The following is a 17,540-nucleotide window of genomic DNA, read 5'->3' as shown; positions in this document are numbered from 1 at the left end:
GTACATTTTTTCTAAAGAAAGAAATGGGTCAGTTAATGTTGTGTTCATGATGAGAGACCCCAAATTGGAGACCAAAATGCATTCGATTCAGCCTGGGAATTGCAAAACAGATGAATTTATGTATCTTCTGGATGGGAAAAAAAAAATCTATCAATTCTGCCTAAACTTCTTTTAGGATGGCTGCATCTGATGCCTTTAAACAAAATCAATAAGAAGAAATTCTATTCAAATAATCTTGCCGGTTCTAAAAAGCTGAGAAAACTTGGCTCTTTTCTCCATATGGTCCACTTGTCATTTAAGGAAGGGACAGAGAGACTGCAAAATCTTCAATCATTCACGTCTTGTTATGGGAAGTTTATTTACACTAACACGTGTACGTGGGTTCATGTGATATACAAACAATAACTGAGTGTGTGTTTTTCTCATTCCTGCCCATCCCATCCCATCAGTCACCTAAGGAAACCTTGGCTAATGAGTGTGCTTTCTCTCCAAACTGGCCAGATCAAACTTTCCATGAGTCAAGAGGTAACTGTATTGCCTTAAAACGCCTACTTTTCCAATTTCTGTTGACCAGAAAGAAGCAAAAATCCTGTTTATGTCAACAAAGCATGCAATTAAACCGAATGGGCAGTGATGTCAATATGGACCCCAAAATTGAGATGTGCCTTGGGAAATACTTCCCAGTTTACTAATATGCCTTCCCCAAACTGAGAGCTGGCTAGAGAAACCACCACAACAATGATCAATGCTTCTAGTTGTCTGCTCCCCCCCTCCTCTTTAATACTATTTGATATGCTATTTCTTTTTAACTTAAATCATAAGATGGTAACCAAGGTTGAGTTTGGTTCGATTTCATGGAGTACCTACTCTGTGCGGGCATCGGGACAGGTGCGGAAAGTCCCTTTTCTCACTCACTTCTAACCTCATCCTTCACAGAATGTCTCCCTTCAAAGCCAATCTTCACAAGGGCTTTGGGAGGGACACAGCATTCCAGTTTTACAGTTGAGAAAATAGCATGGGTTCAGAGACGGTAAGTAACTTGCCCGAGGCCAACCAACCACTAAAAACCAGAACCAAAATTCAAATTCCCATCTGACTCCAAAGTCTGCGATAGTGTCCTTCTTGCCTTCCAGTTAACACCCCAAAGGAGAGGCCCTCAACTCACCAACTCACCTCTCCACCTGTCCCACTTTCTGGCTACAGGTGGAGGAAAAGTTGGGACTTTGCTCACTCTCATCCTGAAGGCGGGGTGGGGATGTGTGTGGGCGAAAATCCCCCCGTGTCAGTACGGCTTGGTTGTGGGGAGGGTAGGTATTGTCTTACCCACAAACATACACCTTGAACCGGGCCAGCTCCCCAGCTAGGGTAAGCCCTTCTTTGGATGAGGATGTCGGCCAATCTCTCCAACAATTCCTCACATGCTGCACAGCCCTCCTGCCCCTTGACTCCTTTCTCAGGGGAATAGGATGAGTGGGGTAACAGGAATTCACTTGAGACTATTTATGGTCTACTTGAGTCTATCCATCCTCTCTGAATTGCCTGGATTCTTTAAGCCTTCTCGTCTACCTTTCCTCCAGCTGCCTCCATCAGCCAATTCATGGCTCCCACACTATTGTCAACAGGAATAGAAGGTATAGAAAGAAAGAGGCAAACACCATGGCTTGGGAGATTTTCGGAGCTCTGGTCAGGATGAATGTGGACCCTACTGGCTGACACGAAGTTTGAAGGTGATCTCTGTATTTCATATATTCATTTTCACTCTTGGGCAAGCGAGATAATTGAGAATTCTCTATACCTTGTTTTGATCTTCTCAAGTCCTGTGTTCCAGAGTAAGGAGTTAATGAATACTTCTAGAGGGATAACCAATGGTCTGTGGCCACTGATGGAGAATTCTGTCGCAGCCACCGTCTGCTAACGATCCCCACGTACATCCGTGCCACTAATGCCCTCTTATTTCTTTGTCCTCTGATTGTCTAACAAGTGCAAATGTCCACTCTGAATATTTCGGCTCTACAGCTGACATCAATGTTCGCCATTGTGAGATCTGTTTTTCTCATTTAAGAAAAAATTATACATTCGAGACCAGAGTTCAGAATGGACAGAAATGCCTTCTACAAGTGCCACTGATATCGATGGGGCTGGGGTAGCCTCAGCTGGTCTAGCCTGGTCTGGAGGAGGGTAAGAGTTAATGATGTAAGAGACTGGCAAGGGGGTCTGTTGGCAAGCTCTACATGGACCACACCGCTCAGCACCAGTGACCTCAGCGGAAGCGATTCTGTCACCTTTTACTTTCGAGGCCGTCACCTTCTCTGAGGGGGCTCTCTGCATCTTGACCTTTGGTGACCTTAGAATTTTCTGGCAGCTGCTGGAACCAGGGATCATCTTTTCCGAAATCTGCTTGGCATCGTTCCGTGACTTATCTTTCAGGCCTCGTCACAATTATTCATGCTTTGGCAGTATCCTAGCTACAGTCACAGTACTGTTCTTGGGCTGTGACTGAAGGTTACGCTGTCCCCGCCAATGGGGAAGAAAGGCGCCCGCTGCCTCAGGACCCCGGCTCCTGGAAGCCCGCACCCACGAGGGCAGGGGCTTAAAGGCATCTGTTCAGAAAAGCACTCTCAACCTCCAGGCCTTGCGAACGAGCGAACTGGCGGGGATAACACCAAGTGGGAATCGGCTCCCAAATCACGGACGACTTGGCTTTGGAATGCATTCCAAGGCACACTCGCTCTACACCTGGACACGCATTCACACAGACTCGAGTGCTAACCCCCACCAGCTGCCTCTGGACTACAGAAGGACCCTATCTTTAACCTCTCCATCACAGATGGCAAATATTTTCTGGTTTCACCTATTTTTTTTTTTTTCTTTTTAACATCCTGCTTCTATTCTGTGGCCTGTGCTTCCTGCTTTGTATATTTTAGGCTACTTTAGACATGACCTCACATCCTGACCAATTGCACAGTGGCTGCTAATTGTAAGAGCTTTGCTAACGGCCCATGCATGCATCTATGCATGAGAGGAATGGGTTCCAAGCAGTGAGATCCAGAAAAGCAGTAAGTTAGCGTGGCTAACTAAGAACTGGGGCTCTGGAAGTAGATGGACTTGGGTTGCGATCCTGGACTACCTGTGTGGCCGGGGGCAACTTACTTAACCTCTCTGAGTCTCAAGTCACTTCATCTGAATAAGGATCTTAACAGCTTCTACCTCACAAGGTTGTTGTTAAAATTAATACTGCATAATGGATATAAATGACTTGATATAACGCAAACTATTATTGCTACTCTTATTATTATTCACGTTTCCAAATTATGGGACAGCTTTCTCCCTCCAGTGTCTGCACATTCCTGAGATCCTGCCTCGTTATTCTGCTCTACTTGTACCCTCCACCTGCCGGCCTCGCCTCCCCCCGACCAATCTCTTCCTCTACAAAGCATTCCTTGACAAGCAGAACGGACACAATTACGCATTTTTTTCATCTGTTGTTTTCTGGCCCTCATGTGTTTTGTGCCAATGTTTGCGGCTTCCCCCACCTTGCACACTGAATTTCTCCAAGGTCAGGAAGCCTTACCTTTTAGCAGTGGCTCAGGTAGCTCGTACCTCTAGAACAGAATCCTAAGCAGACGGCTAGACCTTTAGAACAAACGGGGAAACCCATCTTCCAAATCACACTTTTGCTTTCCTGGCTTTGACAAAACCTTCTCATTTAGTTGCAAAATGGCTTGCTTGTTTATCCGAGTCTTTCCTGTACAGTAGCCTATCTGAGGCCCATCTGAAGGAAACACACACAGTCAGGAAGCACTGACATTTCCCTCCTCGTGATCGTTCCCAAATCCCATCCTTCTCTGTCTGCCAAGACACTCATCCACGCTCCAGTTAGTTCCCACATTACGGTATTTTCTATAATCTCTCTTCGGAGCCGCACCTCATGACTTCACTAGCTCACCTTATGCTTCGGGTATCGTCTCTTTCCCCTCTCTGTGACCTGTTCTCCCAAAACCCCTCTGGGTCCAAACAGAACTTTTACACCCGCTCCGACATCTGCCTCTGTTCCCACAGACCACTAGGTCTTTAGGCTTTGTTCTTGTTCCTCTGAGTTCTCGGAACTGACAAGAACTGGTCTCTCCCGGCCAGGCCTTCGGATTTCCACGTGGAACTTTCCAGACCACCTGTACACAAATGTTTCACACACGACTCTACTATGTCATCATTTCTGCCTCTGTGGGTAACCAGTGCCTTGTGGACGGGGATCATCTGTTTAAACTGAAACCCTGTCATTTGTTTTGGCAGTTTTATTTATGAGCCTGTGTGCTGTAACCCTGTGGCATAAATATTAAATAATAATATCTCTCGGGTGCAAAAAAAAAAAAACATTCAGGTTAACTGACAACTTTTCATGAAAATATCAAGTAAATCCAACCACAAAATTTGGTACTTTAAAATATGAGGCAAAGCATGGATTGCTCAACAGGTATTTTCTAAAGCAGAATTACAATTTGCATTTTTACACCCTCTTGCTTCAAGAAATGCAACAGCCAAGAAGTAAAGAGTGTTAAAAGAAACTTGGGCTAGGTGGCAATTTCTTTGGAATCCAATTCTAATGCCTGACAATGTCTCCCAAGCAGTTTTTAGCTTCTGTGAAGACAGACTCTGCATAACGGCAATACCACATAAATGAAAATAATTCTGGACAATGACATTGCTCAATTTTAAGCGTTCTGTGAATTTCCTATTACATCAGTTTCATGATTCAGCATTTTCTATTTCATTTATTTACAGTAATATATGGCGAGATAACCCAAGGTTTCTGCAGGATCCTGGAACATAAGGTAGGCTGGACAGGAAGGGTGTCACCTTCTGTAAATTTACTATTGTTTAGGAGAATTCAAAGCAGAAGAAAGCAAGCCATCAAAGGAACCAACGAGGACTATTTCCCCCACCTTGTTCTGAGGGTTTAAATTACTCTGGTATTTTAAATGAGGTGCTTTTGAAAAATAGGTTACTGCCATTTAGTTGATGACGGAAACAGAAGCCAAGAAGAGTGCAAATTGTAAACTGACGTGCATAAGCCAAACGTATTCTCTCAAATGACAACGTTCAAGACGCAGCTAAAGTCCCCACTCGGGCGGTAAGCGTGTTACAGAGAACTAGATCTCTTTCTGGCATCCGCAACTTGGCCGGAGTGACCACGGAGGAGTTGAAGAGCGCTGGCAACGCTAGGTTCCTCGCCGGTGCGTTGGCAGAAGACAGTCCGGGCCATGAGGCCCCGGTGGAAAGTAAAAGGAGGTTCGAGGCGGGTGGCGTTCGCCGCGAGAGAGAGGCGAAGTTAAGCACGGGAAGGAAAGGAGCTGCGAGACTGTGAGGGGAGCCCAGGACGGGGAGGGAGGGGGCTGGAGAGCCGCGCGCGGCGGGTGGGGAGGAAACGCGGCTGGCGAGGCTCCCGGGGGGAGTGGGGAACAGGAGGGGAGGGTCTCCAGGGGAACGTAACCCGGGTACGGAGCGCGTCTCGGAGGGAGAGGAACGGACACGAGCGAGAGCGCCGCGCCGCAAGTCCGGTCCACGCACCCCTCTCCGCGCCCCGCGTACCCATCCCAGGTGCCGGGCGCGCCCGGGGCGCAGCGGCGCGGAAGCGAGAAAACTAGCAGCGCCGTACCGCCCGGCGAGGAGGAGGTCCCCGGCCGCCCCCGCCCGCGTCCCCGGGGCCCCGCGCGGAGGGGAGGACCCGGGCAGGGTCCGGCGCTCACCAGGTAGCAGAACAGGAGCAGCGCGCAGGCAGCGCGGCCGCCGAGGCCCGGGGGGACGCCGCCGCTCGGGGGGGCCATGGCTGCGGCCCGGGGACCGACCGCGGGCGGCGGGGGTTGTTGCTGCTGCCGCCGCGGCCACCCGAGCCCCGCGCCGCGCCGCTGCATGGCGAGGCCGCCCGGATCCGGGCCGGAACAGGTCACCTGGTGCAGGGACCGGCCCCCGCCCGAGGCGCCACCTTCCCGCCCGCCCCCGGCCGGGCCGGCCGCCGCGCGCGGGGCCACCTGCCGCCGCCGCCGCCGGACCCGCCGCCGCCACTGCCGCTCCCGCCGTCGCCGCCCCCGCAGCCCCAGCCGAGCGCCGGCTCCTCCCCGCCTCCCAGTGCCCGTCCCCTCCCTCCCCTCTGCCTCCGTGCCCAGCCCGCCTCCCGGCGGCTGCCTCCGACCCCAGCTTCCACCTCGCCCCGCGGCCGGGGACCCCGCAGGTGGGGACTGACCCCGGTCCCGCCCCCTGGCCGCCGCCCCCCCGCCCGGTTCCCTCGGTTCCCGGCCCGCCCCCCCCCCCCTTCCCCTTTCTTCGCTTTCCTCCCCCGCCCCCCTTCGGGCGCTCTTCCTGTCCGCGATCCCTCTCTCCCCTCCCTCCGTTCCCCTTTTTCCCTCTCTCCCATCTCCCCCTCGCACCTTTCTCTTCCTAACCCCCTCTTCCACTTTCTGCCTTCTCTCCCTGCCCTTCTCTCCCTTCCCTCCCTCCCCTTCTCGTTCTATACCCCGCTCCCGCGTCCTCCCGCTCCCACCCACTCCTTCTGCGGGTCCCGCAGCCCAGTTCCCGCCGGTGCAATGGGTTTTGTTTCCTTGCTTTTTTGGCGAGGGCGCCATTCCCGCTGGGCGCAGGGCGACTGTGCCCCCTGCAGTTGCGCCACGCAGCGGCGCAGCTTCTAGTCTTTTAAGGATGGATTTTGACCCCTGCCAACCTCCACCTGTCCACCTGCAGGGGTGGGGCCGCCTCCCTGCGGGCACATTTTTAACCCGGGTTGCGCCCCGCCCTGCCGGCTGGTTCCCGGCACGTTCTGGATGTTTCCCGAGGGTTTTGTGCGGTGCCGCCGCCGCCGCCGCCGCGCTCTTTGTTTTAATTGTCCAGAGTATCGGCGCCCAAAGCGGGTTTGCATTGGATTTGCAGCCCTGTGCCCCGGTTTCCACTTCGGACCGAGGAGAAAACGAATTAATTAGGTCAATGCGATTGTACTGAAGCCCTAAACGAAAGGGTGAGGCTCGTGAAGCGCACACTTTTTAGAATAAATCCAGGCACACCCTCGGCCGTGGGGCCCAGATTGGGACTGGCTGTTCGCGGATACGGGTCCTGCCGCCAAGCGCAGGGGCACGGCTGGCCCTCGAGTCTTCCAGCTTGCGGCCGCCCTGGTGCTCTGGAAAGCGCTGGGCTGTGTCCAGAGGTTCAGACAAGTGCTTGGGCAGGTAGCTGTAGCTCCGAAATAGTTAACCCACGTTCGAAAGTTCTCAGAAGCTTCCCTTTGGCACTGGTGGATTTGTGCGTATTGGAACTAACAATGATTGGGAGCCTGGAAGGACACGGCCCTTGCCCTCTGGAGATGCCACCTCGGTAGGGCAAGTCGCGGCAGGCGTCAGGAGAGTCTGGCCATACAGATGGAGTGCCCAGGGTATGCCCTCGGCCGTCTCAGTACAGGCCTGGCCACCCTCAGCAACTGAGCTGAGTCATTCCTTTCTTTTTTTAGGTCACCTGAGGGCTGCGGCCCTGGGTCAGGTTCTTGGCTCCCAGTCACTCATTCCAAGGTTCCCAGTCACTCATGCCTTCTGTCACTGGTTCTCAAACTTCAGCCTGCATGTGAATCCCGGGGAGGGCTTATTAAAACACACGTTGCTGGACAACCCCACTAGAATTTCAGATTCAGTTGGCCCTGGGTGAAGCTTGAGAAGCTGTATGCTGGTCCACAGACCCCATTTCCAGAACCATTGGCACGTAGGTAAGGTCATTGTGCTCCTACCTCGTCCAGCAGGCACTACATTAAAACATCTGAGAGTGTCTTTGTTTGACAGCTGTCTCCAGCACCCCTGCCCCACTTCCAAAGACCCGCAGCACTGAAAATTCTCCTGTGTGATGTGGAAAATCGTTTATTCTATTGAGTGTCCAGGGGGGTTGAAAGATTTGGCAGCTTTGTCCCAGATTGTGTCCATATTATTTTGGGGGGCAGGTCAAAGTATAGACGAGACTCTTTTTTTTTTTTAATTTTTTTTAACGTTTTATTTATTTTTGGGACAGAGAGAGACAGAGCATGAATGGGGGAGGGGCAGAGAGAGAGGGAGACACAGAATCGGAAGCAGGCTCCAGGCTCCGAGCTGTCAGCCCAGAGCCCGACGAGGGGCTCGAACCCACGGACCGCGAGATCGTGACCCGAGCCGAAGTTGGACGCCTAACCGACTGAGCCACCCAGGCGCCCCTATACTCTTTAATGTGTATGGAAGGAAAACTGTTGGCCAGTTCCAGAAAATGGGGCTTCACGATATTTCTGGAATTTCCGCCTGTCTTCCTGGGCCTTTCTCTGGAGTTCTCTTCCACTTCATTGCACACAGACTCAGTTTGGCCTTCAGGGAACGAAATGGCTCCCTTAGGTTGTTTGTAATCAGGATTCATGGAATCCAAGTTTCAGAAGCCTTGTGAGTTTGAATTTACCTAACTGTAGTCGTTGTGGAGGCACCCCTTGGGGCACTGAGCTATTTTTAATGTGGTGCACCGAATCTCTTACTTACTAGGCCTCTGTTGTGCCCCTACTGTGCGCCAGGCATCACTCAACACCCCAAAATCCAGAGGTAAGAAGGTGCCCTGTTCCGTGAGGAGCGTCAGGCAGGCAGAGAACTGACCTCAAGACAATTCGGTCCTCAAAAAGGGATGTTCAGGTTGCTCTGTGGCCCAGGGCAGGGGTGTGGCAGGATTGACTGATTAATGTTGTATTGAAGAGGGGAAAGAAAAACAGAAGGTCAGGATTTCTATTCACAGTGGACTGTGACATTTTGATCCAGAAGACGGAATCGGTCATTGCCCTTGCCTCCTCTGTCCGGATCAGTAATTTGAAGGGTGTGGTCTGAGTGCAGAAGAAGACCGTTCGTTTTAAAATACCATTCTTTCCCACCTTTACAATTTATTGGTTCGAATTAAGTTTTAATGCTCCACTAACCTGGGAAGGTCCCTGGGGACTGTATCTGCTCTCACTCATCGCTGCCTTAGGGTTATCTCATCCCCTCTGAGAGACAGTGAGAGAGCAATCCCACACCTCAACACAGAAAAAGACCGAGTCCAGCAGGAGGATGATAGCCTCTCTCTCTGCAAGGCTTATGAGGAGAAGCATCCAGAAGCCTGGACGGGTCAGGTCAGGGCTGCAGGAAAAAGGCATGACCTTCACTGAATATGCTTGCCTCTGTAAGCACGGGATGGCGTTCTAGGCCAGGAGTTCTTAGAATCTGAAATGGCATAACATCTGTAAAATCCCAGGGACCGATGCAGTTGGCTACCTATCCACTTGCCAAGTAAAAGTATTTAAAACAAACAAAAACCCCAATATACTATTTTTATCAACATTATTTCATCCAAAAGACGGTATTTTTACCGTCAAAAAATTAGGAAGGATCCAATATCACAATAAAAGACAGCTCTTTAAACGGAATATAATTTGTGAAAAATTCCAGACTTGTCATTGCCTTATTTTTTGCTACCTTCATTCAGGCTGTCACAGTCCACGCATGGGCACTTGGAAACCACATTTCTAGGTACTGAGGATGTCTTGGGATCTGTCTTGAGGTGTGTCCTTGCAAAGACACCTGATCTCTGAGTTATAAGAGGGGGCAGGGAGGGCACTGCAGAGCAGTGAGGAAAGCGCCCTCCTACATAAACCTTTGGGCCCAGGCAAATGCCACCAGCTCTAGAGAGACATCCCTTGTGATCTCAGGTCAAAAATCAACCGGTGGTTTCTCTCTGTCCCCAGCGAACATTGCTTGTAACCCCGTGTGGCAACTGGCTAATCCTGCTTCGTATTCTGGTCGGTTTGTACACCTGTTCTCCTCAGCTCTGGGCATTGTCCCCTGGCCTTATACGTAGAAGCTTCTTAGGCATAGTCAGTCAATCAGATTGACTTCATCATCTTCTTTTTCATTTTTTTTCTTTCTATCTGTCCTTTCCTTCTTGCCCCCTTTTTACCTTCCTGCCTTCTTTTCCTTTTATATCCATTGTTATCTCCTCCAGCTCCTTCCTGTTAGTACACAATTTTCCCCGTGGGCAGGGTCCTCTGGAATTCTGTACCCTGCCACTTCCCATCCATTCTGCAACTTCAGATATGCGGAATAAAGATAAATGAACTGTGACATTTGCCTTTTACATCAAAATACAAGAGAAGAAAACAAAAATGGAAGAGAAGATTGCTGTCAGACCACACATTTCCCATCCCCATCGGAAAACCATGGTCTTTTTTCCTGCCAACAATGACCTTGGGGATCCAGTTAAATCCTGCCTGACGTTTTTAACATTCAGTACTTCCGTTTTTCTCACGGGGAGTGGGGGGGGGGGGATGAGAAGGCCTAGGCTTTACCTTCCCTAAATCTGTTCCTGTCTCGGTTCTTCCTTTTTTGAATCCTCCGTATGTACCAATTATTTCCTGTTTCTTCCTCTCTTAGAACATTCCACCAGGTGCCATTCTCATCCCCGGGTCCCCAGACCTCATCTTTTGAGCCTCAAGTCTCTCTGACTGCAGACTCCTTTTCCCTGGGCCACAGGGTCCTCGCTTTGAGAAGTTGTGTGAAGAGAGGATGGAAGCATTTGTGTAAGCTGGGAGTTTTTCCATGTATTTCTGTGGGGATGCGGAAGGTCTCAGAATCACCCAGTCTGTAAGCCTGGCGCACTCCGAAATGAGCTCTATTTCTGGGCCTGTCAGATGAAATGCTGTTGCTCCCGGTTATTTTTGGCTCTTTGCCCTTCTGAATAGGTGCATATTCAGCTCAATTCTCCCCCCGACCCTGAGCTGGGAAGAAGCAGGCAGCTTCCCTCAGCCAAGCCTCCTCTCGAGTCAGGAACATTTGCCCCCTTAAGCAGCAGCTATCTCAAGAGTCCTGGACTGCGCAGCGGCTGTTTATGCCGTGGCCAGGGGGGCAGCAGGGGAGTCCGCTCCCTGGCCCCCTCAGATGACTGATGGAGACCCTTGTGAGCCGAACAGCAGGTACAGCCAGGTATCCAAAGCCTCCTCGTTCATACATACAAAGGTCTGCAACCTGCCCCACTGGGCCTGGCTGCAAAAACTTCTCCTACCATCCTCAGGGCACCTGGGATGGCCAGGGGACATTTTCGGTTCAGTGAGCACAGAAATAGCTGTACACTGAGGGTCTGAGGAAGGAAGAACGCTGGGATGCAGAAGGTCAAGGGCATGTAGTTAGAAAACTATCTTCGGGTGAGCATGTTGAGAAGAACATGTGTGTGAAAAGGGTGGAGGGAGGTTGGGTGTGAGTGTGCAGATCCACGTGGGACGGAGAGCGAGGAAGGACAGCGACTGTGCACCTAGGGAGTGTCAGTGTAAATAATTGAAGAGAGAGAGTGAGTACACCTGAGACCTTGGGGAAAGTGGATTGTATCTACGAGTCCTGACAATATTTTATAACTGCATCCTGCAGTTGAAATCGCGATCCTCAGACAGGCATTAACATCGACTTAGGGCTTTTAGTCTATCCGGTAATAAACAATATCAAGTGATATGAAATGTCAAGATGAGCTGTACTTGCATGGACACTTAGTAAGGTCCATATAAAATCAAGAAAAGCATAGAGAAGAGGAAGCTAGCCCAGGGTTCTCTTAACAGCTACTTATCTCTGCAGCCTTTGACTGAGAGACTTCTTTTGAAAGTTCTTACCACGTTATCACTTTGACGCACTAATTCACTCAATCCTCATGACAGCAGCAGCAGCAGCAGCCTCGTTTTACAGACGAAGGAACTGAGTCGTTTGAAAGATCCCAGGTCCAGGGTCATCACCAGGTGGCAGAGCTGGTTTGGTCCGAGCAGCCGTGCTCAAGGACCGGAGCTTCCACGACTACACGAAACTTCTGTAGTGACAGCGGGTGGTGGAGGGGCAAGCAGGTGTCGTGAGGTATGTCCAGGGCTCGCACCTGGGTTTGAAACGTAGGTGTGTGTCCGGGCTTCATGGTGCCTGGGGACAGACACTGCCATGTCGGACACATCTGTCTGGGGCCATCCTGCCACTCCCCAGCTATGTTGCCTTTGCCGGGTCACGAATCCTTTTTTGAACCTCAGTCTCCAGCCTCTGCAAAGCTGGGGATAAAGTCACCGATCTGGCCATCGATGTGGTGTTGTGGGGGCCAGTGAGGTAGCATGGGTGAGGGTGCGTGGCAAATCGTCAAGCCCTAGACAAGAGTAAAGCACTTCTTGTGTATTTTTCAGACTCACCTACTTCCAAAAAAGGCTCACAAAGAAAGGTCCATCCCTTGTAAGTTTATGAAAAACAGAAAATAAATAAATAACCTGTCAAGGGGTTAAGGATGACCCCACCCATGAAGCACATCTCCATTATAACCCTGGCACAGGGGAGGGTATTCCCCCAGTATTTACCCCCCGGGGGGTGGGGGGGAAGCCAGCTGCCGTGTGTCAACTCTCACCACCAGCAAGCCAGCCATGTGACGGGAGAGAGATGCTCAGACATTCCGACCCCCGTGTGGGCCAGACCTGCGAATGAGCAAATCATCCTGAAGGTTTATCCGTCGAGCCTTTACATGACTCGAACCCAGCCCCGCCCCGTTCAGCTGAAACAGCTTCAGAATCCCTAAGCCAGAACTGCCCGGCTGAGTCCTAGCAACTCACTGACCCATGAAAGGTAAAAATAAACTGTTCCGAGCCACTAAGTTTAGGGGTAGTTTGTTGACAACAGTAGGTAACTGAAACAGTGTCCTAGGCTAATATTATATTTTAACTCAACAGTGTAGTTCATTTTGAGCTCCCTGGCATTCGAAGCAACAAGGGGAGCAGGATGGATTATATGCACTTCTTATTATCTTGAGTATTAGGATTTACCTGAAGGGCTATTTCATCTGACTCGTCTCCTTGTGGTCCAATCAGAATGAAAATTAAACTATCTTCTTACATTAGAATCTCTCCGGTCTTGACCAAAATTACGGTTGTGCAAATTCTATAATCTGCCCTGCTAGAGCAAACCAAAGAATTACAGTTGTCACTGACAACAAAATGTTCCTTGCATCTGGCCCAAATCTTTCAGATGGTAGCTCAAGCCTATTTTCTCCTGTTTGGTGCTCAGTGTCTCTTCTGCCTCCTGCCTCATCCCCACCCCAAATTAAGTCACAAATGGGCTCAGTGTCTCTGGGGTCCTAAGCAGCCAAAATTAATGATTAAAATAGAAATGCTGAAAATAGTTGAAACTGAAGCAGATTGGATGATTTATTCAAACCTTCAGGAAAAATTACTATTCAGCCCAGAATTGGAAATTGGATTTGTGGTTCCTAAGAATGCAACACTTCCCTGGCGCTAGCCCCCGAAAGGGAAAGGAAACAAACACGTAACATACATCCGTGACCGTCTTTGTGTCCTTTAGACCCAGGCTCTGGGAGGTCAGGAACCGCATCCGTGTTCTGGGTAGTGCAATGTTTAATGCCTTATGGTGCTTATTAAAGCTTGTCTTCATTAAGTGACCTTCCAAGTCTACGATAATGAAACACATAAAGCTGAGTGTGAATCGGGGATTTCTGTTCTCTCCAGTGTGACCTTGGTGAACAGGCGTTACCTGCCTGTGGGTCCCATTCTGGGAAGGCTGGTTAGCACGTGGGGTATTTGAGGTCACCTCACTTACGTAGAACCTGAATGAGGCCCAGCCAACCCTGTGAAGGTAGTGAACCTTGTCCTTGTGTCCTTGACCTTGTTTTCTGTAGTCTTCCCCCACATTTGTCTTCACACCCCTAAGCAGGACTTCCTAGTCCTCGTAGCGAACCTCTGTGTGGACAGCCTGAAGGGTAGCAGAGAGGAGCACTCTCAAATTCCAGCTGAGTTCCTTATACCACATTTTCCTAAATACTTTCAAGTCACCAAGACATTTCACATCCATATTTCAGGTCACTGTCTCAACAATTCCTGTGGAATCCTGGGGGATGACCCTGTTATGGGTTGAATTGTGTTCTCTAAAAGGATATGCTGGGAGTCCTAACCCCTGGTACCTGCGCATATGACCTTATTTGCAAATAGGGCCTTCGCAGATGTAATCAAGTGAAGCTGAGATCGTAGGGTGGGCCCTGATCCAATATGACCAGTGTCCTTACAAGAAGATGGAAATTTGCTCATAGACATGCACCGAGGGGTGACAATGTGAAGACACAGAAGGAAGAAGGCCATACGAAGACAGAAGCAGAGATTGGAGCCACGAGGCCACAAGCCAAGGAACGCCCGGGGCTACCAGAAGTGGGAAGAGACAAGGAAGCATCCTTGTCTAGCGGCTTCAGAGGGAGCGTGACTTTGCCTGTGCCTTGATTTTTGGACTTCTACCTTCTAGAACTGTGAAACAACAAACTTCTATTGCTTTGAGCCACCCAGTTTGGGGCACTTTGTTCGAGCAGCCTTCGAAAACTAATATGTAAGTGTTGTCATTTTCTTATATTTTTTAATGCAATGTTATTGGATTACCTTTTTAATCCAATGTTATTGGATACCTACTGTGTACCAGACTCTGTGCTGAGCTCTAGAACTCAGACCCAAAGCCAAAGGTTGATACAAAACAAATCAAAGACCTGAGCCCTCTGATGAGTTTTCTATGCTCATTCTGTCGAGTCTCAGGCTCTCCCCCAGCATCCTTACGCCCAGACACCCCCACCCCCACCCCCACGCCCATCCGTCACCACTGTCTGGTGTGTGCCCGTTCCCACAACTGGCTGAGACGTAGGCAGTGCTGGGCCTAGAAGCAGCTTGGGAGATCTGATCCGGCCCCGTGGCTTTCCAGGTGTACCACCTGAGGTTGAGAGGGGTCACCCTACCAGTCAAAAGGCAGCATTGAACTCCAACACGTCTTCTCACTCTCTGACTCTGGTTAATTCATGTTATGAATAAATTCAACAAACAACAAATGTTTGTCGAACGAACACTAAATTATTAATCCCTGATAACGAGAATATGTTCTACCTCCCAGAGGTATTTGAATGTGAAACAATGCCTTAACCCAGAGGAGTGCATTTCAGATCGCGGAGGGTGGGACTGAAGGTTGGGGCGGGCAAAGCAGGACAGGGGGACCCGGGGGCAAGGGTAGGGTCTTTCACTGACCTCATATCTCATATCCTTAAAGCAACTTCGGTGTCTGCTCAGGACAGAATGGCGACCACGGAGAATTCTGGACGGGGCGGAGGAAGAGATTGCTCCCTTCTGTACTTTGAGCGGCAACAAAGGGCTATGACCGATGCCCTCTTGGATGCAGAAGGAGGCACTGGCCTCATTATATGCATACACCATGACTGCTGTCTTAAACTCCAATACTGCTGAACAATTCAGAAATAGATCCATTATAGGTCTGCTTTAGCCCCAGGGCTTTAACACGGGTCACTAGAAAATCCAAGATTGCACAGTAATTCAAACTCTTAAGAGGAAAAGGAAAAAAAAAATTCTCTTCAGCACTCCCGCCTGCCCAGAGTCCCTCCCTCCAGCATCACAGGGAGCCCCTCTTCATTTCTGTAGTGCTTTAGAATAAATAGCTCTTATGTTGAACTTGAAATCTAAATTTTTCGCCAGCTATTAATTGATAAGAGAAGCTCGTTTTACCTCTCATGCTCTGTAGTAAGATTACGGTGTAAATAAACTGGGTCAGGTTTAGCCGGATGGAGGTGAACTGTTCTCTAATTCCCCTTAATCTCTGGTAAAGGAATAACTAGGATTTGAACGTCAACATTCAATAAGCAATTATGGCACTCCTTCAAACACGATCCAAATTAGTCTGCTGTTCCCTCAAATAGAATCCAAAGGACCTCCAAACCGTGCTCTTCGATTGCAACCTCCTTGTTTTGTTCTAACCGGTGAGAGGAGTCAGGATTGCAGGAGGGATTTGATTTGATTTATATTAATTTTTAGAGTATCAGGGATCTCTTGTTTTACTTGAAACAGATCAGGGAACGGGGTCAGTCAACAAGGGTTTTCTCGACTACTGATCACTGATGTCGACTACTGATCACTCAGCATTTCATGAGGCTGGCTTCTAGCTTTCACAGTGCATTAGAATCATTATCTAATTATTAATCTCACCCTAGAGCTCTGAGGAGCTTATGACACCCGTTGAAGTTAATGAAGGCTTTTACCTGTGGATCTGGCACTAAATCTCTGTGATTGACCGAGTGCCCACAATATGGTAGGCACTGACTGACAGAGGGGAAAAAGAATTAAAAGGAAGGAAATTAAGAAGAGGAAGAAGGAGAAGGCATCAGAGAGGAGGAGGGGCGAGAAACCAAAAGGAGATTGTAACTTCAAAACACCTCGTTAGGAAAATGGGGCAGTTAAGGAAGAACTCACCAAGTAATCTGCTTAAACTTTAATTAATTATTCATTTATATATATTTATGTGGCACACTTTCTCTAGGGAAACCAATGTGCTTTGCAAACATATTAAATAATTAACTCCCTCAAATCTGAGTGGAAAGGGAGCAAAATTACTCCAGAAGAGGACCGGCGGGGTTGATGAGTGATGGATGCGTCTGGCTTTGAAGAGGCGATCCTGTGTGATACCCACCAGAGACCGCATAACAAAAGACCTCTTCTGGGGGGTAACTATGGGTACTATGGTGATCCCTCCCCCCACCTTCCAGAAGAAGCAGCTTTTGCTTATACAGATAAATGATGCTACGGAGAGAGACAAACAGGAAGACACATAAATTGATATGATACAGAAATCCAGTATATTTTGAGGAAGGGTGCTATTAGAAGAAAGTCAAATGGAGTGCATCTTTTAATAAAATACTGCCTTTGAGACAAAAGTTAAAGTTAGGACGTATTTCGAACCAAGAACATTGAACATGGCATTAAGTAAAATTAAATTGCAATGGCCAAATGATGAGCAGCAGCGGTTAGTAAGTTGTGTTTAAACAGATGTTGACTTCCTGAAATTACATCCTCAATGCATCGTTGACAGGACACTATTAAAAAAATAAAATACCTTTTTTTTTTTTTTTAATTATTTTTTTTTAACGTTTATTTATTTTTCAGACAGAGAGAGACACAGCATGAACGGGGGAGGGGCAGAGAGAGAGGGAAACACAGAATCGGAAGCAGGCTCCAGGCTCTGAGCCATCAGCCCAGAGCCTGACGCGGGGCTCGAACCCGCGGACCGCGAGATCGTGACCTGAGCCGAAGTCGGACGCTTAACCGACTGAGCCACCCAGGCGCCCCTAAAAAAAAAAAAAAAATACTTTAGCACAAGTGGTTTCAACATTTCTCTGGAAAGTAGAAATGTATCTGCCAGAACAGTGGAGGGCAAAAACAAACAAAAAACTTAGGAAATTAAAAAAACACAAACTAAAAAACAAGAAGTGAAAGCGGCAGCTGTTCGGAGGCAGTGAGCATGGCCGAGGGGTGAGCGGGGCAACCATACAGGCATCAGAAGATTCGTGCCTTCTTGGGTCCAGCACTCTTGGGCAGTTGCAGGAACAGCCTTATGTTCACTGCATCTCAAAACTAGTAAATTGGAATGCACCCACGCAGGAGGACAGACGTGGTCCTTGGAGAGGTCATGGTCATTAAAACCGCA

General features: G+C 49.2%; 1 protein-coding gene and 1 long non-coding RNA gene across 8 annotated transcripts in view; one reads left to right on the top strand and one right to left on the bottom strand.

Annotated features, from left to right (window-relative positions):
* Positions 1-5,993, bottom strand: part of SEL1L3 (SEL1L family member 3) — a 103,185-nt gene extending 97,192 nt beyond the window's left edge. For 4 of the 7 annotated variants that reach the window (XM_042984827.1, XM_042984828.1, XM_042984826.1 and 1 more), the window contains exon 1: positions 5,745-5,990. In XM_042984827.1, the coding sequence (XP_042840761.1) occupies positions 5,745-5,909 (165 nt within the window). In that variant the 5' untranslated portion in view covers positions 5,910-5,990. Of the gene's footprint in view, positions 1-5,744 lie in introns of all 7 variants that reach the window. The other 3 variants (XR_006217054.1, XM_042984829.1, XM_042984825.1) reach the window with 3 other exon arrangements.
* Positions 5,994-8,153: 2,160 nt separating this feature from the next.
* On the top strand, positions 8,154-16,922 carry LOC122238101. Its single transcript, XR_006217055.1, has 3 exons — positions 8,154-12,635; positions 13,882-14,396; positions 15,099-16,922. It is a non-coding gene; the product is annotated as an uncharacterized LOC122238101 (long non-coding RNA).
* The last annotated feature ends 618 nt before the right edge of the window (positions 16,923-17,540 follow it).

This window comes from Panthera tigris, chromosome B1 (genome assembly GCF_018350195.1).
Source record: "Panthera tigris isolate Pti1 chromosome B1, P.tigris_Pti1_mat1.1, whole genome shotgun sequence".
NCBI lineage: Eukaryota > Metazoa > Chordata > Mammalia > Carnivora > Felidae > Panthera > Panthera tigris.
The sequence above is the reverse complement of the archived record's forward strand: the minus strand, read 5'-3'. Positions and strand labels throughout refer to the sequence as shown.